The 22,390-nt window shown below is 49.7% G+C and overlaps 1 protein-coding gene across 1 annotated transcript in view; it reads right to left on the bottom strand.

Annotated features, from left to right (window-relative positions):
• LOC139248107 (TBC1 domain family member 10B-like) overlaps positions 1 to 22,390 on the bottom strand; it is a 61,701-nt gene that overhangs the window by 29,417 nt on the left and 9,894 nt on the right. The window contains exon 2 of the mRNA XM_070871857.1: positions 8,625 to 8,660. Coding sequence (XP_070727958.1) covers positions 8,625 to 8,660 — 36 coding nt within the window. The remainder of the gene's footprint in view (positions 1 to 8,624; positions 8,661 to 22,390) is intronic.

The following is a 22,390-nucleotide window of genomic DNA, read 5'->3' as shown; positions in this document are numbered from 1 at the left end:
ACCTTTGGTTAACAGAAAGCTAGCAATCCCCGATTTATAATGAACAACTGATCTAGCACCAATTGCCGTTTGTGGAAGAGAGTTCCAAACTACTAGCACCCTGTGTGTGTAGAAGTATTTCCTAATTTCACCCCTGAAAGGTCTGGATCTAATGTTCAGACTCTGCCCCCTAGTCCTAGACTCCCCAACCAGCAGAAATAGATTCTCTCTATCTCCCCTATCTGTTCCCCTTCATATCCTGAAAACTTCCATCAGATCCCACCCTTAACCTTCCAAATCCCAGGGAATACAACCCTTCTGTAATTGTGAACACCACTGCTAATCTTCACTGAACCCTCTGCACTTCAGTAAACGCTCGTACTTTCGAGTCTCTTATCACAACAAAATCCTCTCATCGCTGGCATCCTCCCAGTGACTCTGCTGTGCACATTGCTCATTGGCTTCCATTGTTCTCCCGACAATGGGGCCCATTCAGAGCGGCACGCAGTCCTCCAACTACGGCTGGGTGGAGGGAATGTCCGGCTCGAGGCAGAGGGATCCTTTCACCTTCGCCCGCGCAGGGCATGGGGGGGGGGGGGGGGGTGTGTGGGGTGGACAAATTCAACCACGGGGCCTTGCACGTTAAGGCGGCTGAAAGCCTTGGGAGGCTGCTGGCTCGACAACCCGGGCAGGTCGTCTCTGCTTGCTGTTGTTGCTCTGACAGGGCACAGGGCACTCCCACGTTTACTGAAAGGACACAGGCAGGATTACTCAGCGAACGACGCAAGCGCTGAGTACTGCTGCTGAAGGATGGACAAGCACACGACAGATGTTGACGCTGAGATCGAAATCCCTGCTGCCCCGTAATCCTAACTAACTCTCAACGTGTCCTGTTCAACCTGTCAGCCGCACACATTCCCACCCCCCCCGGGCTGGCCGGCCTCCACTGGCTCGCGGTCAGGCAACGCCTCGATGACAACATTCTCATCCCTCACATGGCCTCACCCACCCCTCCCTATCTCTGTAACCTCCTCCATGCCTCACAACCACTGCTCCCTCTTAAGCGGCACCGCCAGCTTTGGGCCATGCAACCACAAAAAGAAAGAGAGAGAGAACACGCTGCCAACAGCCCGCCGAGCTCTCTGCGCTCCTTCCACGCTGCGCTCTTGCACAATCCCGATTTCCATCGCTCCACCATGGGTGGCCGTGGCTCCAGCTGCCTCGGGGCCCGAAGCTCTGGAACTCCCTGCCTCCCTCTCCTCCTTTCAGCTGCTCTCCAATACCTACCTCTTTGACCAAGCTTTTGGTCACCTGCCCCAATCGCTCACGTGGCTCGGTGTCACATTTGACTTGATAATGTTCCCGTGCAGCGCCTTGGGACATTTTGCTTCATTCAGGGTGCTGTATAAAAGCAAGTTGCTGTTGCGATCACGGAGCGACAAGCCCTACGAATTGTATTCACTGTGTGCTGGTTTAACCAAGAGCACGTTTACCAGGAACCACCCCACCTCCAGCTTTGCCCGGTGTACACTCACTTCCTTCACTCGCGTCTCACATCAGCACAAAGGAGCGACTCACTTGCTGGTGAGTGTCAGGCGCTGGTTTAAGCACAGACAGGAACATAGACCTGCTGTACATCACCCCCACCACTGGTTCATTGATTCCTGTCCGCCCACTCCATAAACCCCCCCCCCACCTGCTGACTCTCCAGCCCCAACTGACCTGCTGACAGTTCTGAAAGGGCACTTGCCAGCCATGCTGTCTTCACTCTCTCAGGGGGTGAACAGAGCAGTACATGGAGCCACACACGTTAACACGCTCCCACAGGTCCGCGCACACCCAGACACACAGGGACACACACGTTAACACGCTCCCACAGGTCCGCGCACACCCAGACACACAGGGACACACACGTTAACACGCTCCCACAGGTCCGCGCACACCCAGACACACACGTTAACACGCTCCCACAGGCACGCACACACCCTGAGACACAGGGACACACACGTTAACACGCTCCCACAGGCGCGCGCACACACCCAGAGACACACACAGGGACACACACGTTAACACGCTCCCACAGGTCCGCGCACACCCAGACACAGGGACACACACGTTAACACGCTCCCACAGGCGCGCGCACACCCAGACACACAGGGACACACACGTTAACACGCTCCCACAGGTCCGCGCACACACCCAGAGACACACACAGGGACACACACGTTAACACGCTCCCACAGGTCCGCGCACACACCCAGAGACACACACAGGGACACACACATTAACACGCTCCCACAGGTCCGCGCACACCCAGACACACAGGGACACACACGTTAACACGCTCCCACAGGCGCGCACACACACCCAGAGACACACACGTTAACACGCTCCCACAGGTCCGCGCACACCCAGACACACAGGGACACACACGTTAACACGCTCCCACAGGCGCGCGCACACACCCAGAGACACACACGTTAACACGCTCCCACAGGTCCGCGCACACACCCAGAGACACGTTAACACGCTCCCACAGGCACACACACACCCAGTCACACACAGATACTCCCACAGGCGCTCGCACACACACCCAGACACACACAGGGACACACAAATACTCCCACAGGCACGCACACACACCAAGACACACACAAATACTCCCACAGGTCCGCGCACACACACCCAGACACACACAGGGACACACAAATACTCCCACAGGCGCGCGCACACACCCAGAGACACACAGGGACACACAAATACTCCCACAGGCGCGCGCACACACCCAGAGACACACACACACTCCCACAGTCAGAGACACACACACACTCCCACAGACAGAGACACACACACACACCCACAGACAGAGACACACACACACACCCACAGACAGATACACACACACAGAGACACACACACACACCCACAGAGACACACACACACACAGACACATACACACTCCCACAGAGAGACACATACACTCCCACAGACAGAGACACACACACACTCCCACAGACAGAGACACATACACACTCCCACAGAGAGACACATACACACTCCCACAGAGAGACACATACACACTCCCACAGAGACACACACACACTCCCACAGAGACACACACACACTCCCACAGAGAGACACATACACACTCCCACAGACAAAGACACACACACACCCACAGACAGAGACACACACACACACTCCCACAGACAGAGAGACACACACACTCCCACAGACAGAGACACACACACACTCCCACAGACAGAGACACACACACTCCCACAGACAGAGACACACACACACACTCCCACAGAGAGTCAGACACACACTCAGAGACTCCCAAACAGAGACACACACACTCCCAGAGAGTCTCACACATACACACAGCCACACAAAGAGACACACACAAGACTCCCACAGACAGACTCCCAAACAGAGACACACACACTCCCAGAGAGTCTCACACACACACACAGCCACACAAAGAGACACACACAAGACTCCCACAGACAGACTCCCACAGAGACACACACACTCTCCCACAGACAGACTCCCAAACAGAGACACACACACTCCCAGAGAGTCTCACACATACACACAGCCACACAAAGAGACACACACAAGACTCCCACAGACAGACTCCCACACAGAGACACACACACTCTCCCACAGACAGAGTCCCACAGACAGAAACACACACACACTCCCACAGACACACAGACACCCACAGAGAGACACATACCCACAGAGACACAGACACACACACTCCCGCAGACAGAGAGACACACACTCCCAGACAGACAGAGACACACACACACTCCCAGACAGACAGAGACACACACACACTCCCAGACAGACAGAGACACACACACACTCCCAGACAGACAGAGACACACACACTCCCAGACAGACAGAGACACACAGACAGAGACAGACAGACACACACTCCCAGACAGACACACACATTTCCCCAGTGACACCCAATCATATACACTCCTCCCCTACTCACACTCTCACACAGTAACAGACACACAAGACACTTTGTCACAGACACACATACACACTCCCTCAATGTTACCCACCACACATACACTCCTGCCCCACTGAGACACACACACAGTCGCAGACAGAGGCATACTCTTGCATGGTCAGGGCTGATCTTCTCCTTGAAGTGCTGTTTTTAGACAACTGTGCAGCTTGTGAGGCCACTTCAAAAGTATATTTTTAACACTGTTCACTCTGAGCGCTTTTCATTTAAACATTACTGGAGGTCCCAATTCCAAGTCTGCACAAGAACATCACTGATGTCTTCCTCCTCCTCTCCCCTCCATGGCTCATTAAACAGAGTTGGTGTGGGACTGAGTCACAGACTGGGTAAGGACAGAAGGTTTCCTTCTCTACATTACAGCAGTGACTACATTTCAGAAAGTACCGAATTAGCTGTAAGGTGCTTTGGGACGTCCGGTAGTCGTGAAAAGCGCTGCAGAGATGCAAGTCTCTCTTTACTTCTTGCTCTAAAGGGACATCAATAAGTTGGGCTTTTACGACAATCCGACAGCTTTAACTGATTCCAGCTTTTTATTTCCAGATTTTTATTAAAAAGGGAATTCAAATTCTCAAACTGCCACGGTGGGATTTGAACGCGCTTTCCTGGACTTTTGGTCAGGCAGCTGGGTTACGACTGCAGTAATATAACCAGTGCGTGGCCGGGACCCTGGGTACTCATGGTATTGGGGAGACGGTAAGAACGTGAGGGCAGGGTTCGCCCTTGCTCTATTCCCCTTTCCACTGCCAACTCCACAGGCACTGGGAGCCACCGCTGCCCCGCCCGCTCTTCACGTGCGTTACCTGTGCCGCGGGCAGGCAGTTTGACCCAGGGGGGGCATCGCAGCTGATTACAATCCCCCCCCCCTCCTCCGTCAGCCGGGTGTGAAAATCCACTGGGGCGGAGGGAGAGCAGCTGGCTGAGGCCTGGATTGGGGCAGGGCCGCGAGACAGAGCCAGCGCTCAGTAAAAGACTTCAGTGCTCAGCTGACAGGAACTCTGCCCGTGCGGCATCGACAGGCGATCCAGCGAGCGTGCAGCCGGCACGGAGACCACTGCCACCGCGCGCTGGACAGGGGCCGAGGCAGGAGGAGACGCGACATGCCCGACGAGACCGTGGCCCCCCTGCTTGATGCAGCAGCAAGAGGGTGGAACGTTAGCCAGGATCAATTCTGGTCGATCGCGGTCGGGAGCGCAGGCCTGGATGGCTGCTGGCAGGCACTGGCAGTGGGTCAGCACCATCAGTCAGTCAGTTCACCCCTGCAACATTCTGGTACCAGGCAGTGCAGCCACCCGATTCTCAGCAACTAGGTCATGGGCGCAGACCACAGCCCAAGCTCGTCTCTGATTAACCAACCTGGGCAGGCTGGGTTCAAGCACCACAGGAAGGTTGTGGGGAGTGGGGCTCAGATATTAGTGAAATCACTAACACATACACTCTCTCTCTCTCTCTCGCGCGCGCGCATACACACTCCTTTGGCGTGCTCGCTCACTCACTCTATCTCCCTTGCATATTCAATGTCACACACAGAGAGAGCATGAGAGTGTGTGTCCGAGTGTACGCACGCATGGTGGGATTTCACTAATATTTGAGCCCCACTTGCTGTCCCCGTCTCTGTGGAGCTTGAAGGCGAAAACATTGCAGGGCTATGGGGAAAGGGCGAGGGGAGTGGGACTAACTGGATTGCTATTCCAGAGCCATCACAACCCCTCACGCACGCACACCTCCTTGCTTACACTCTATCACTTACTGACACAACCCCACTCTCATATATACACACACAACACACTCATGCACGCACTCGCTCACTTACTCTCACAACCCTTCATGCGCATACCCTCACACGCACCTTCATTCTCTCTCTCTCTCTCACACACACACACACACACACACACACACACACACACACACACACACACACACACACACTCAATCTCAATCTCACACACACACAATCACACACACACACTCCATCTCTCACTCTCTCACACACACACACACACACACTTCATCTCTATCACTATCACGAATGAAGTAGTACTTGGTAAAATAATGGGACTCAAGGTGGACAAGTCCCCTGGACCTGACGGCCTGCATCCTAGGGTGTTAAAAGAAGTGGCTGCAGAGATAGTGGATGCATTGGTTGTAATCAACCAAAATTCCCTGGATTCTGGGGCGGTCCCAACGGATTTGGAAAACTGCAAATGTAACGCCCCTATTTAAAAAAGGAGGCAGACAGAGAGCAGGTAACTATAGACCAGCTAGCCTAACATCTGTGGTTGGGAAAATGCTGGAGTTCATTATTACGGAAGCAGTAGCGGGACATTTGGAAAAGCAAAATTCAATCAAGCAGTGTCAGCATGGTTTTATGAAAGGGAAATCATGTTTGACAGGGTGGATTAGGGGGGAACCAGTAGATGTGGTGTATTTGGTTTTCCAGAAGGCATTCGATAAGTTGCCACATAAAAGGCTACTGCACAAGATAAAAGCTCACGGGGTTGGGGGTAATATATTACCATGGATAGAGGATTGGCTAACTAACAGAAAACAGAGAGTCGGGATAAATGGGTCATCTTCTGGTTGGCAAACAGTGGGGTGCCGCAGGGATCGGTGCTGGGACCTTAACTATTTACAATCTATATTAATGACTTGGATGAAGGGACCGAGTGTAATGTAGCCAAGTTTGCTGATGATGCAAAGATGGATGGGAAAGCAAATTGTGAAGAGGACACAAAAAATCTGCAAAGGGATATAGACAGGCTAATTGAGTGGGCAAAAATTTGGCAGATGGAGTATAACGTGGGAAAATGTGAGGTTATCCACTTTGGCAGAAAAAAATAGAAAAGCAAATCCTAATTTAAATGGAGAAAAATTGCAAAGTGCTGCAGTACAGAGGGACCTGGGGTCCTTGTATATGAAACACAAAAAGCTAGTATACAGGTACTTCAAGTAATCAGGAAGGCCAATAGAATGTTGGCCTTTATTGCAAGGGGGATAGAGTATAAAAGCAGAGAAGTCCTGCTACAACTGTACAGGGTATTGGTGAGGCCACACCTGGAGTACTGCTTACAGTTCTGGTCTCCGTATTTAAGGAAGGATATACTTGCATTGAAGGTTGTTCAGAGAAGGTTCACGAGATTGATTCCGGAGATGAAGGGGTTGACTTATGAAGATAGGTTGAGTAGGTTGGGCCTATACACATTGGAGTTCAGAAGAATGAGAGGTGATCTTATCAAAACATACAAAATAATGAGGGAGCTCAACAAGGTGGCTGCAGAGAGGATATTTCCACATAGGGGAAACTAAAACTAGGGGACATAGTCTTAGAATAAGGGGTCGCCCATTTAAAACTGAGATGAGGAAGAATTTCTTCTCGCTGAGGGTTGTAAATCTGTGGAATTATCTGCCCCAGAGAGCTGTGGAGGCTGGGTCATTGAATATATTTAAGGTGGAGATAGACAGATTTTTGAACAATAAGGGAGTGATGGGTTATAGGGAGCGGGCGGGGAAGTGGAGCTGAGTCCATAATCAGATCAACCTGCTCTGATTTCTTATGTTCTCTCACACACACACACACACCCTCCATCTCACTCACACACACACACACCCACCCTCCATCTCACTCACACACACACACACCCACCCTCCATCTCACTCACACACACACACAGACCCTCCATCTCACTCACACACACACAGACCCTCCATCTCACTCACACACACACACACCCTCCATCTCTCTCACACACACACACACCCTCCATCTCTCTCACACACACACACACCCTCCATCTCTCTCACACACACACACACCCTCCATCTCTCTCACACACACACCCTCCATCTCTCTCACACACACACCCTCCATCTCTCTCACACACACACCCTCCATCTCTCTCACACACACACCCTCCATCTCTCTCACACACACACCCTCCATCTCTCTCACACACACACCCTCCATCTCTCTCACACACACACCCTCCATCTCTCTCACACACACACCCTCCATCTCTCTCACACACACACCCTCCATCTCTCTCACACACACACCCTCCATCTCTCTCACACACACACCCTCCATCTCTCTCACACACACACCCTCCATCTCTCTCACACACACACCCTCCATCTCTCTCACACACACACCCTCCATCTCTCACACACACACCCTCCATCTCTCTCACACACACACCCTCCATCTCTCACACACACACCCTCCATCTCTCACACACACACCCTCCATCTCTCTCACACACACACCCTCCATCTCTCTCACACACACACCCTCCATCTCTCTCACACACACACCCTCCATTTCTCTCACACACACACCCTCCATCTCTCTCGCACACTCTCACAGATGCACTCTGTCTCTCGCAGACACAGTTTTCTCACATGGGCACACTCAGATGCTCACAGACCCACACATCAAACACATACACAAAGACATGAACTTTCCCCACCAAGACGCACACACCATGGACACCCAGGCACTGTGTCCAACATCCGTTCTCAGACTCGTCCACACACAGCCCCAGTGTCCATGTCGTGCTCCTGCGACAGCCCCTTCCCTCCTTCCGTCACTTCGACAACTCACCTGTAAACTGGAGGTTCATTGGAATTAGCCAGCTGTCTGTAAAACAAAACGCATGCATTGTAACCCCGAGCAGTGAGACAACCATCGGCCAGCCAAGACCATTAACCCGCAGCTCTCGCTGCCTGTACTGGGCCAGGAGATCCACTGCCCCGCAGGAACCTCTCCCAGCAGCTGGTCCGGGAAACCAACCCGCAGCCCAGGGCCAATACATATCCCCTCTCCCTCTACAGCCCGCACACCATCACCGTTTCCCTCCCCCCTCCCGACGCCCATCTACCCACAACCCATCGATCCTCCCTTCCCGGCAGCCCCTCGTCTCACCCCCTCCACAGCAGCCCCACCCCCTCCCCCCCAGCAGCCCCTCCCCGGCAGCCCACTTAGCCCCACAGCCTGCCAACCGCCCCCCCCCCCCACAGTCCACTGCTCCTCTCCCCCCGCCCCCCAGACCCTCCCTCCGTTCAGCCTCTCTTCTCCCCCCCCCCCCCACCACCACCTCTTCAACCCCTCTTCCCCCCCCCCCCACAGCCCACTGACTCTCTCCCCCCCCCCCCCACCCCTTCAGCCCCTCTCCCCTCCCACACTCAACCCTTCACCTCCCCACAGCCCTCCGAACCTCTCTTCCCTCCCCTTCCGCCCCCCCCACCCCCACCTCAGAGCCTCACAAGCCCGTGGGTGGTGCAAACAGGTCGATATCTGAGAAGCAGCGATTCACCGCGAGACGATGCCTGGTTTGCTCTCAACGACTGGCGTGGGGCCCACACTCGCCGATTCTCGGCACAGTATCTGCGTATCGCTCGTCACAGCGCACCGCTAACTGGGAGCAGCCCCCCTCCCGCGCATTGCCGGCTGCAGTGTTAATTATAACCCCCACCACCTCTCCTCCTCTCGCCTGCAAGCGACCCTCCAATATCTCACAAAACCGGCAGGCTCCATGTGCGCGTGCCCTGATGATGGCTGTTGAACCATGGGGACCATCACAGCCATGCAACAGTCCAGTGTCACCGAACATCCACATGACCCTCCGGCAGGAATGACAGCAACCCAACTTTTGCCTCCCTCTGCCCCTCCCCTCTCTGCCTGCACCCCCCCACCCCCTCCCTCTCTCGCTCCCAGCCAGTCCTGTTACACCGAGAACAGTCTGAGCACCTGCCTCACCCCTCTGGTAGTATTACGCACCCTCAGCAGTGAACCTGACTCATCCCTTTAACCGCCCCGTCCTTAAACACACCTGACTGAAACCGCCTCGCTCTCACTTCCCCAAAAGCCTGCAGCGATTCCGCATCCTCACACAGCGCAGTCACAGCAACAGACGCCTCGTGTCCAGTTCCCCCATTTCCTGTTTTGCCAAAGCCATTTGCGCCCAGCTGCTACAAGCAAGGTCAACGAGAGAAAGGCTCGCGTCGACGCAACAGAACAAAACTTGCATTTATATCACGCCTTCAAGGCAGTGTGACCTCCCCAAGGTGCTTCGCAAGAGCGTTATCAGCCAGGAATTGACACCGAGCTGCCACATAAGGAGGTATTAGCACAGGTGACCAAACACCAGGTCAAAGAAGTAGGCTTTAAGGAGCGACTTTATTGCAAAGGGGATGGAGTATAAAAGCAGGGAAGTCTTGCTACAGTTATACAGGGTATTGGTGAGACCACACCTGGAATACTGCGTGCAGTTTTGGTTTCCATATTTACGAAAGGATATACTTGCTTTGGAGGCAGTTCAGAGAAGGTTCACTAAGTTGATTCCGGAGATTGGGGCGGGAATGGTGGGGGGGGGGGGGGGGGGGCAGTTTTGACTTATGAGGAAAGGTTGGGCCTCCACTCATTGCAATTCAGAAGAATGAGAGGTGATCTTATCGAAACGTATAAGATAATGAGGGGGCTTGACAAGGTGGATGCAGAGAGGATGTTTCCACTGATGGGGCAGACTAGAACTAGGGGGCAAAATCGTAGAATAAGGGACCGCCCATTTAAAACTGAGATGAGGAGGAATTTCTTCTCTCAGAGGGTTGTAAATCTGTGGAATTCGCTGCCCCAGAGAGCTGTGGAGGCTGGGTCATTGAATATATTTAAGACAGAGAAAGACAGTTTCTTAACTGATAAGGGGTTATGGGGAGTGGTGGAGAAGTGGAGCCGAGTCCATGATCAGATCAGCCATGATCGTATTAAATGGCGGAGCAGGCTCGAGGGGCCGTATGGCCTGCTCCTGCTCCTATTTCTTATGTTCTTATGTTCAAGGAGAGGGGTTCAGGTAGGGAATTCCACAGCTTAGGGCCCAGGCGGCTGACGGTACGGTTGCCAATGGTGGCGCAAAGGAAATCGGGGGATAGGCAAGAGGCCAGGAGTGTAGAGATTTCCAAGATTTGAAGGCCATGTTCCCGTTCAGTTTTATGTGGATTTGCAGCACTCTGAAAGGGCTGCGTGGCCCGGTGTTCCCCATTGAGCCGACTGCGCAGGAGAGCCAGAGCGCTGATGCGCAGCTCAAGGGCAACGATTGTTGACGGGGTGGGAGAGCAGGACAGGGGGCGAGTTCGGACACGGAGTTGTACCGGAGCTCCAGTGTACGGAGGGTGGAAGCCAGGGGAGCGCCGCTATAGGAGACAAAAGGCGCGCACGAGGGCTTCAGCAGCAGATGAGCTGAGGCAGGGCTGGAGACGGGCGATGTCACCGAGGTGGAAGTGGGCAGCCTTCGTGATGGAGAGGATGTGGGGTCGGAAGCTCAGCTCGGCTTCAAATAGGACGGCGAGCTTGCAAATAGCCTGCTTCAGCCGCAAACAGTGGCCAGGAAGGGGGATGGAGCTGGTGCCGGGACATGCAGACAATGGCTTCGGTCCCCTCAATACATAACTGCAGGATATTTGCAGCCACAAGCTGCTCAAACTCCCACACACCAAGCAGTTTCAACATCATGAGAAAACACCGCCTACAAAAAAGTCACACCTCCACTCATCATTTAAACACCCATCAATCTCACATCCCCACACAGCACTACACTCAGCGACTTACAGACAGGAATCGAATCGAGGGATTCGGGGGGTTTATATATAGAATAACAGATACCCGGGAGTGAGTTACAGACTGGAATCTAATCGAGGGGTTCGGGGGGTTTATATATAGAATAACAGATACCTGGGAGTGAGTTACAGGCTGGAATCTAATCGAGGGGTTCGGGGGTTTATATATAGAATAACAGATTCACGGGAGTGAGTTACAGACTGGAATCTAATCGAGGGGTTCGGGGGGTTTATATATAGAATAACAGATACCCGGGAGTGAGTTACAGACTGGAATCTAATCGAGGGGTTCGGGGGGTTTATATATAGAATAACAGATATCCGGGAGTGAGTTACAGACTGGAATCGAATCGAGGGGTTCGGGGGTTTATATACAAAATAACAGATACCCGAGAGTGAGTTGTAGGCTGGAATCTAATCGAGGGGTTCGAGGGTTTTATAAGAACATATAAGAACATATAAGAACATAAGAATTAGGAACAGGAGTAGGCCATCTAGCCCCTCGAGCCTGCTCCGCCATTCAACAAGATCATGGCTGATCTGGCCGTGGACTTACCCGCCCGCTCCCCATAACCCTTAATTCCCTTATTGGTTAAAAATCTATCTAGCTGTAACTTGAATACATTCAATGAGCTAGCCTCAACTGCTTCCTTGGTCAGAGAATTCCACAGATTCACAACCCTCTGGGAGAAGAAATTCCTTCTCAACTCGGTTTTAAATTGGCTCCCCCGTATTTTGAGGCTGTGCCCCCTAGTTCTAGTCTCCCCGACCAGTGGAAACAACCTCTCTGCCTCTATCTTGTCTATCCCTTTTATGATTTAAATGTTTCAAAAAGATCACCCCTCATCCTTCTGAACTCCAAGGAGTAAAGTCCCAGTCTACTCAATCTATCATCATAAGGTAACCCCCTCATCTCCGGAATCAGCCTAGTGAATCGTCTCTGTACCCCTCCAAAGCTAGTATATCCTTCCTTAAGTAAGGTGACCAAAACTGCATGCAGTACTCCAGGTGCGGCCTCACCAATACCCTGTACAGTTGCAGCAGGACCTCCCTGATTTTGTACTCCATCCCTCTCGCAATGAAGGCCAACATTCCATTCGCCTTCCTGATTACCTGCTGTACCTGCAAACTAACCTTTTGGGATTAGAGTTTCATGCACAAGGATCCCCAAATCCCTCTGCATGTTGTAATTTCTCCCCATTCAAATAATATTCCCTTTTACTGTTTTTTTCCCCCAAGATGGATAACCTCACATTTTCCAACATTGTATTCCATCTGCCAAACCTTAGCCCATTCACTTAACCTATCCAAATCTCTTTGCAGCCTCTCTGTGTCCTCTACACAACCCGCTTTCCCACTAATCTTTATCCCGACTCTCTGCTTTCTGTTAGCCAGCCAATTCTCAATCCATGCTAATACATTTCCTCTGACTCCGCGTACCTTTATCTTCTGCAGTAACCTTTTGTGTGGCAACTTATCAAATGCCTTTTGGAAATCAAAATACACCACATCCATCGGTACACCTCTATCCACCATGCTCGTTATATCCTCAAAGAATTCCAGTAAATTAGTTAAACATGATTTCCCCTTCATGAATCCATGTTGTGTCTGCTTGATTGCACTATTCCTATCTAGATGTCCCGCTATTTCTTCCTTAATGATAGCTTCAAGCATTTTCCCCACTACAGATGTTAAACTAACCGGCCTATAGTTACCTGCCTTTTGTCTGCCCCCTTTTTTAAACAGAGGCGTTACATTAGCTGCTTTCCAATCTGCTGGTACCTCCCCAGAGTCCAGAGAATTTTGGTAGATTATAACGAATGCATCTGCTATAACTTCCGCCGTCACTTTTAATACCCTGGGATGCATTTCATCAGGACCAGGAGATTTGTCTACCTTGAGTCCCATTAGCCTGTCCAGCACTACCCCCCTAGTGATAATGATTATCTCAAGGTCCTCCCTTCCCACATTTCCGTGACCAGCAACATTTTTGGCATGGTTTTTGTGTCTTCCACTGTGAAGACCGAAGCAAAACAATTGTTTACGGTCTCAGCCATTTCCACATTTCCCATTATTAAATCCCCCTTCTCATCTTCTAAGGGACCAACATTTACTTTAGTCACTCTTTACCATTTCATATATCGGTAAAAGCTTTTACTATCTGTTTTTATGTTTTGCGCAAGTTTACTTTCGTAATCTATCTTTCCTTTCTTTATTGCTTGCTTAGTCATTCTTTGCTGTCGTTTAAAATTTTCCCAATCTTCTAGTTTCTCACTAACCTTGGCCACCTTATACGCATTGGTTTTTAATTTGATACTCTCCTTTATTTCCTTGGTTATCCACGGCTGGTTATCCCTTCTCTTATTTTTCACTGGAATATATTTTTGTTGAGCACTATGAAAGAGCTCCTTAAAAGTCCTCCACTGTTCCTCAATTGTGCCACCGTTTAATCTGTGTTTCCAGTCTACTTTAGCCAATTCTGCCCTCATCCCACTGTAGTCCCCTTTGTTTAATAGAACGCTCGTTTGAGACACTACTTCCTCACCCTCAATCTGTATTACAAATTCAACCATACTGCGATCACTCATTTCGAGAGGATCTTTTACTAGGAGATCGTTTATTATTCCTGTCTCATTACACAGGACCAGATCTAAGATAGCTTGATCCCTTGTAGGTTCTGTAACATACTGTTCTAAGAAACAATCCCTTATGCATTCTATGAATTCCTCCTCAAGGCTACCCCGTGCGATTTGATTTGACCAATCGATATGTTGGTTAAAATTCCCCATGATTACTGCCGTTCCTTTTTCACATGCCTCCATTATTCCCTTGATTATTGTCCGCCCCACCGTGAAGTTATTATTTGGGGGCCTATAAACTACGCCCACCAGTGACCTTTTTCCCCTTACTATCTCTAATCTCCACCCACAATGATTCAACATTTTGTTCATTAGAGCCAATATCCTCTGTCACAACTGCCCTGATATCATCCTTTATTAACAGAGCTACCCCACCTCCTTTCCCTTCTTGTCTATCTTTCCGAATTGTAAGATACCCTTTTATGTTTAATTCCCAGTCTTGGCCACCCTGCAACCACATTTCTGTAATGGCCACCAAATCGTACCCATTTGTAATGATTTGTGCCGTCAACTCATTTACTTTATTTCGAATGCTGCGTGCATTTAGGTAGAGTGTTTTAATCCTAGTTTTTCAACCATGATTTTTAGTTTTGACCCCTCCTGCAGTCCCTTTATATTCATACATATTGTCCCTTCCTATCACCTTGTGGTTTACACTTACCCCAGTGCTACTCTGCTCTGTTGCCTCCTGCCTTTTGCATTCTTTCTTGGGGTCCTGTTCATCTGAGCTCTCACCCATTCTAACTAGCTCAGAGCCCTCTCCTGGGTTCCAAATACTCCTCGCATTGAGGCACAGAACCTTCAGGCTTGCCTTTTTATTACACTTTGACCCTTTAGAATTTTGCTGTACAGTGGCCCTTTTTGTTTTTTGCCTTGGGTTTCTCTGCCCTCCACTTTTACTCATCTCCTTTCTGTCTTTTGCTTCTGTCTCCATTTTGATTCCCACTGTCTCCCTGCATTGGTTCACATCCCCCTGCCATATTAGTTTAACTCCTCCCCAACAGCACTAGCAAATACTCCCCCTAGAACATTGGTTCCAGTCCTGCCGAGGTGCAGACCGTCCGGTTTGTACTACTCCCACCTCTAGATTCCAGCCTCTAACTTATATATAGAATAACAGATACCCAGGAGTGAGTTACAGGCTGGAATCTAATTGAGTGGCTCGGGTGGTTTATATATAGAACAGATATCCGGGAATGAGTTCCAAGCTGGAAGCTAATCGAGGGGTTCGGGGGGTTTATATATAGAATAACAGATACCCGGGAGTGAGTTACATGATGGAATCTAATCAAGGGGTTCAGGGGGTTTATATAGAGAACAACAGATACCCAGGAGTGAGTTAGAGGCTGGAATCCAATCGAGGGTTTGGGGGATTAATGTACAGAATAACAGATACCCGGGACTGCGTTACCGGCTGGAATGTAATCCAGGGTTTCGGGGAGTTTTTATATATAACAACAGATATACAGGAGTGAGTTACAGGCTGCAGGGGTCTAATTGAAGCATTCGGGAGGTTTATATATAGACTAACAGATATCCGGGACTGAGTTACAGGCTGGAATCTATTGGAGAGGTTCGGCGAGGTTTATATATGAAAGAACAGATACCCGGGAGTGAGTTACAGGCTGAAATCTAATAAAGGGGTTCAGGGGGGTTTCCTTACAGAACAGCTACCTGGGAGTGAGTTACAGGCCGGAATCTAATCGATGGGTTCGGGGGGTTTATATATAGAATAACAGATACCCGGGAGTGAGTTACAGGCTGGAATCTAATCATGTGGTTCGGGAGGTTTATATATAGAACAACAGATACCCGGAGTGAGTTACAAGCTGGAATCTAATCGAGGGGTTCGGGGGGTTTATATATAGAATAACAGATACCCGGGAGTGAGTTACAGACTGGAATCTAATCGAGGGGTTCGGGGGGTTTATATATAGAATAACAGATACCCGGGAGTGAGTTACAGGCTGGAATCTAATCGAGGGGTTCGGGGGGTTTATATATAGAATAACAGATACCCGGGAATGAGTTACAGACTGGAATCTAATCGAGGGGTTCGGGGGGTTTATATATAGAATAACAGATACCCGGAGTGAGTTACAGGCTGGAATCTAATCGAGGGGTTCGGGGGGTTTATATATAGAATAACAGATACCCGGGAATGAGTTACAGACTGGAATCTAATCGAGGGGTTGGGGAGTTTATATATAGAATCACAGATACACGAGAGTGAGTTACAGGCTGGAATCTAAACGAGGGGTTCGGAGGGTTTTATATACAGAATAACAGATATCCGGGAGTGAGTTACAGGCTGTGGGGGTCTAATTGAAGGATTCAGGAGGTTTATATAGAGACTACCAGATACCCCGGACTGAGTTAGAGGCTGGATTCTTATCAAGGGGTTCCAGGGTTTCGATACAGAACAGCTACCTGGGAGTGAGTTACAGGCTGGAATCTAATTGCGGGTTTCGGGAGCTTTATGTATAGAATAAAAGATGCCCGAGAGTGAGTCACAGGCTGCAATCTATTCGCGGAGTTCGGGGAGTTTATATATAGAACAACAGATACCCGGGAGTGAGATACAGGCTGGAATCCAATCGAGGGGTTTATATATAGAACAACAGATACCCGGGAGTGAGTTAGAGGCTGGAATCTAATCGAGAGGTTCGGGTGGGTTATATATAGAATAAAAGATGTCCGGGAGTGAGTTACAGGCTGGAATGTAATCGAGGGGTTCGGGGGATTTATATATAGAACAACAGATACCCGGGAGTGAATTACAGGCTGGAATCAAATCGAGAGGTTTATATATAGAATAACAGATACCCGGGAGTGAGTTACAGGCTGGAATCTAATCATGTGGTTCGGTGAGTTTATATATAGAATAACAGATACCCGGGTACGAGTTACAGGCTGGAATCTAATTGAGGGGTTCGGGAGGTTTATATATAGAACAACAGATGCCCGGAATGAGTTACAAGCTGGAATCTAATCGAGGGGTTCGGGGGTTTATATATAGAATAACAGATACGCGGGAGTGAGTTACATGATGGAATCTAATCAAGGGGTTCAGGGGGTTTATATAGAGAACAACAGATACCCAGGAGTGAGTTAGAGGCTGGAATCCAATCGAGGGTTTGGGGGATTAATGTACAGAATAACAGATAGCCGGGACTGCGTTACCGGCTGGAATGTAATCCAGGGTTTCGGGGAGTTTTTATATATAACAACAGATATCCAGGAGTGAGTTACAGGCTGCAGGGGTCTAATTGAAGCATTCGGGAGGTTTATATATAGACTAACAGATATCCGGGACTGAGTTACAGGCTGGAATCTATTGGAGAGGTTCGGCGAGGTTTATATATGAAAGAACAGATACCCGGGAGTGAGTTACAGGCTGAAATCTAATAAAGGGGTTCAGGGGGGTTTCGATACAGAACAGCTACCTGGGAGTGAGTTACAGGCCGGAATCTAATCGATGGGTTCGGGGGGTTTATATATAGAATAACAGATACCCGGGAGTGAGTTACAGGCTGGAATCTAATCATGTGGTTCGGGAGGTTTATATATAGAACAACAGATACCCGGAGTGAGTTACAAGCTGGAATCTAATCGAGGGGTTCGGGGGGTTTATATATAGAATAACAGATACCCGGGAGTGAGTTACAGACTGGAATCTAATCGAGGGGTTCGGAGGGTTTATATATAGAATAACAGATACCCGGGAGTGAGTTACAGGCTGGAATCTAATCGAGGGGTTCGGGGGGTTTATATATAGAATAACAGATACCCGGGAATGAGTTACAGACTGGAATCTAATCGAGGGGTTCGGGGGGTTTATATATAGAATAACAGATACCCGGAGTGAGTTACAGGCTGGAATCTAATCGAGGGGTTCGGGGGGGTTTATATATAGAACAACAGATACCCGGGAATGAGTTACAGACTGGAATCTAATCGAGGGGTTGGGGAGTTTATATATAGAATAACAGATACCCGGGAGTGAGATACAGGCTGGGATCTAATCGAGGGGTTCGGGGGGGTTTATATATAGAATAAGATACCCGGGAGTGAATTACAGGCTGGAATCAAATCGAGGGGTTTTTATACAGAATAACAGATTCCCGGGAGTGAGTTACAGGCTGGAATCTAATCGAGGGGTTTGGGGGGGTTTATATATAGAACAACAGATACCCGGGAGTGAGTTACAAGCTGGAATCTAATCGAGGGGTTCGGGGGATTTATATATAGAATAACAGATACTCGGGAGTGAGTTACAGACTGGAATCCAATCGAGGGGTTCGGGGAGTTTTTCTATAGAACAACAGATACCCGGGAGTGAGTTACAGGCTGGAATCTAATCGAGGGGTTCGGGGAGTTTATATATAGAATAACAGATATCTGGGAGTGAGTTATGGACTGGAATCCAATCGAGGGGTTCGGAGGTTTAAATATAGAATAATAGATACCCGGGAGTGAGTTACAGGCTGGAATCTAATCGAGGGGTTCGGGGAGTTTATATATAGAATAACAGATACCGGGGAGTGAGTTACAGGCTGGAATCTAATCGAGGGGTTCGGGGGGTTTATATATAGAATAACAGATATCTGGGAGTGAGTTACAGGCTGGAATCTAATCGAGGGGTTCGGGGGTTTAAATATAGAATAATAGATACCCGGGAATGGGTTACAGGCTGGAATCTATTCCTTTCCCCTCAGCCACAATATCACAGACACAGATCTTGTATTCAGCATGACGAATTACACAGCAGAAAGACGCATTGCCCAGCAGGCAGTGAAGGAGCTGCTCTTGAACTTCATCATTTCCTCTCAAGCCCCCCACTGCCAGACACTGCAGCGGACAGCATGGTCGTCTCAACCAAGCTACGTGCCTGCTTGGCTGGCAGCTGTTCCTCTCTCCGTACTGTAAACACCCATCCTCGCGAGCAGCACTTAGTGAATGAGAGTTCCTTAGCATACAGAATAAAGTGCACAGTTTTGCTGCACATATACCTTGGCTAGACCACACTTAGAAGGATGATAACACAACTGCAAAGTTATAACCATCAGAGCAGACCAATCAGGCTGGGGCTCGTTTCTCGAGAAAAAGAGGACTGAGCGGTTGATCTGATAAAGGTCTTTCAAATGATGAAAAGGTTTGATAGAGTCGACATAGAGAAGATGTTCCCACTTGTGGGGGGAGACCAGAACTAGAGGCCATCAATATAAGATAGTCACCAATAAATCCTGGAGGGAATTCAGGAGGAACTTCTTTACCCAGAGAGTGCTGAGAATGTGGAACTGGCTGCCACAGGGAGAGTTTGAGAGAAAGCTAGATACGTACATGAGGGAGAAAGGATTCGATAGGGTGAGATGATGTAGGATGAGAGGAGGCTCGTGTGGAGCATAAACACCGGCACAGATCAGATGGGTCGAATGGCCAGGTTTGGTGCTGTAAATTCAATGTCATTCTATGTAGAGGCATTCAACTTGGCAGTAAAACTTGGCTTCCCACAAATATAACACATTTCTCATTCACAAGACCAGTCCCAGGCTCAGGGAAGGGGCACAGCACGTCCGGAGGTTGACGAAACAGCAGGCATCAGAGAGCAGATCGCCAGGACTGTACTAGACAGGGAATCACAACTCAGCTCCCGAATAATCACATTCCTCGAGAGTCTATTCCACCCCCAGCGTTTCACCTCCCATTGACTGACACTGCTCACTCCCTCCCCCACCGGGGTCTGATACACACTGACCCTCTCCCCCCGGGGTTTAACACACACTGACCCTCTCCCCCCGGGGTTTAACACACACTGACCCTCTCCCCCCGGGGTTTAACACACACTGACCCTCTCCCCCCGGGGTTTAACACACACTGACCCTCAGCCCCGCGGTTTAACACACAATGACCCTCTCCCCCCGGGGTTTAACACACACTGACCCTCAGCCCCGGGGTTTAACACACACTGACCCTCTCCCCCCGGGGTTTAACACACACTGACCCTCTCCCCCTGGGGTTTAACACACACTGACCCTCTCCCCCCGGGGTTTAACACACACTGACACTCTCCCCCCGGGGTTTAACACACACTGACCCTCTCCCCCCGGGGTTTAACACACACTGACCCTCTCCCCCCGGGGTTTAACACACACTGACCCTCTCCCCCCGGGGTTTAACACACACTGACCCTCTCCCCCCGGGGTTTAACACACACTGACACTCTCCCCCCGGGGTTTAACACACACTGACCCTCTCCCCCCGGGGTTTAACACACACTGACCCTCTCCCCCCGGGGTTTAACACACACTGACCCTCTCCCCCCGGGGTTTAACACACAATGACCCTCCCCCCCCCGGGGTTTAACACACACTGACCCTCAGCCCCGCGGTTTAACACACAATGACCCTCTCCCCCCGGTGTTTAACACACTGACCCTCTCCCCACGGGGTTTAACACACACTGACCCTCTCCCCCCCGGAAAGATAGAATAAAAGGAAAAGGAGGTGGGGTAGCATTGCTGGTTAAAGAGGAGATTAATGCAATAGTTAGAATGGACATTAGCTTCGATGATGTGGAATCTATATGGGTAGAGCTGCAGAACACAAAAGGACAAAAAAACATAAGTGGGAGTTGTGTACAGACCTCCAAATAGTAGTAGTGATGTTGGGGAGGGCATCAAACAGGAAATTAGGGGTGCATGCAATAAGGGTGCAGCAGTTATAATGGGTGACTTTAATATGCACATAGATTGGGCCAATCAAACTGGAAGCAATACGGTGGAGGAGGATTTCCTGGAGTGCATAAGGGATGGTTTTCTAGACCAATATGTCGAGGAACCAACTAGGGGGTGGCCATCTTAGACTGGATGTTGTGTAATGAGAGAGGATTAATTAGCAATCCCGTTGTGCGAGGCCCCTTGGGGAAGAGTGACCATAATCTGATGGAATTCTGCATTAGGATGGAGAATGAAACAGTTAATTCAGAGACCATGGTCCAGAACTTAAAGAAGGGTAACTTTGAAGGTATGAGACGTGAATTGGCTCGGATTGATTGGCGAATGATACTTAAGGGGTTGACTGTGGATGGGCAATGGCAGACATTTAGAGACCGCATGGATGAACTACAACAATTGTACATTCCTGTCTGTCGTAAAAATGAAAAAGGGAAGGTGGCTCAACCGTGGCTATCAAGGGAAATCAGGGATAGTATTAAAGCCAAGGAAGTGGCATACAAATTGGCCAGAAATAGCAGTGAACACAGAGACTGGGAGAAATTTAGAACTCAGCAGAGGAGGACAAAGGGTTTGATTAGGGCAGGGAAAATGGAGTACGAGAAGCAGCTTGCAGGGAACATGAAGATGGATTGCAAAAGTTTCTATAGATATGTAAAGAGAAAAAGGTTAGTAAAGACAAACGTAGGTCCCCTGCAGTCAGAATCAGGGGAAGTCATAACGGGGAACAAAGAAATGGCGGACCAATTGAACAAGTACTTTGGTTCGGTATTCACGAAGGAGGACACTAACAACCTTCCGGATATAAGAGGGGTCAGAGGGTCTAGTAAGGAGGAGGAACAGAGGGAAATCCTTATTAGTCGGGAAATTGTGTTGGGGAAATTAATGGAATTGAAGGCCGATAAATCCCCAGGGCCTGATGGACTGCATCCCAGAGTACTTAAGGAGGTGGCCTTGGAAATTGCAGATGCATTGACAGTCATTTTCCAACATTCCATTGACTCTGGATCAGCTCCTATGGAGTGGAGGGTAGCCAATGTAACCCCACTTTTTAAAAAAGGAGGGAGAGAAAACAGGGAATTATAGACCGGTCAGCCTGACATCGGTAGTGGGTAAGATGATGGAATCAATTGTTAAGGATGTCATAGCAGCGCATTTGGAAAGAGGTGACATGATAGGTCCAAGTCAGCATGGATTTGTGAAAGGGAAATCATGCTTGACAAATCTTCTACAATTTTTTGAGGATGTTTCCAGTAGAGTGGACAAGGGAGAACCAGTTGATGTGGTATATTTGGACTTTCAGAAGGCTTTCGACAAGGTTCCACACAAGAGATTAATGTGCAAAGTTAAAGCACATGGGATTGGGTGTAGTGTGCTGACATGGAT

This window comes from Pristiophorus japonicus, unplaced genomic scaffold (genome assembly GCF_044704955.1).
Source record: "Pristiophorus japonicus isolate sPriJap1 unplaced genomic scaffold, sPriJap1.hap1 HAP1_SCAFFOLD_29, whole genome shotgun sequence".
Taxonomy (NCBI): Eukaryota; Metazoa; Chordata; class Chondrichthyes; family Pristiophoridae; genus Pristiophorus; species Pristiophorus japonicus.
Note: the sequence above shows the minus strand (reverse complement) of the source record. Positions and strands in the feature narration are given on the sequence as shown.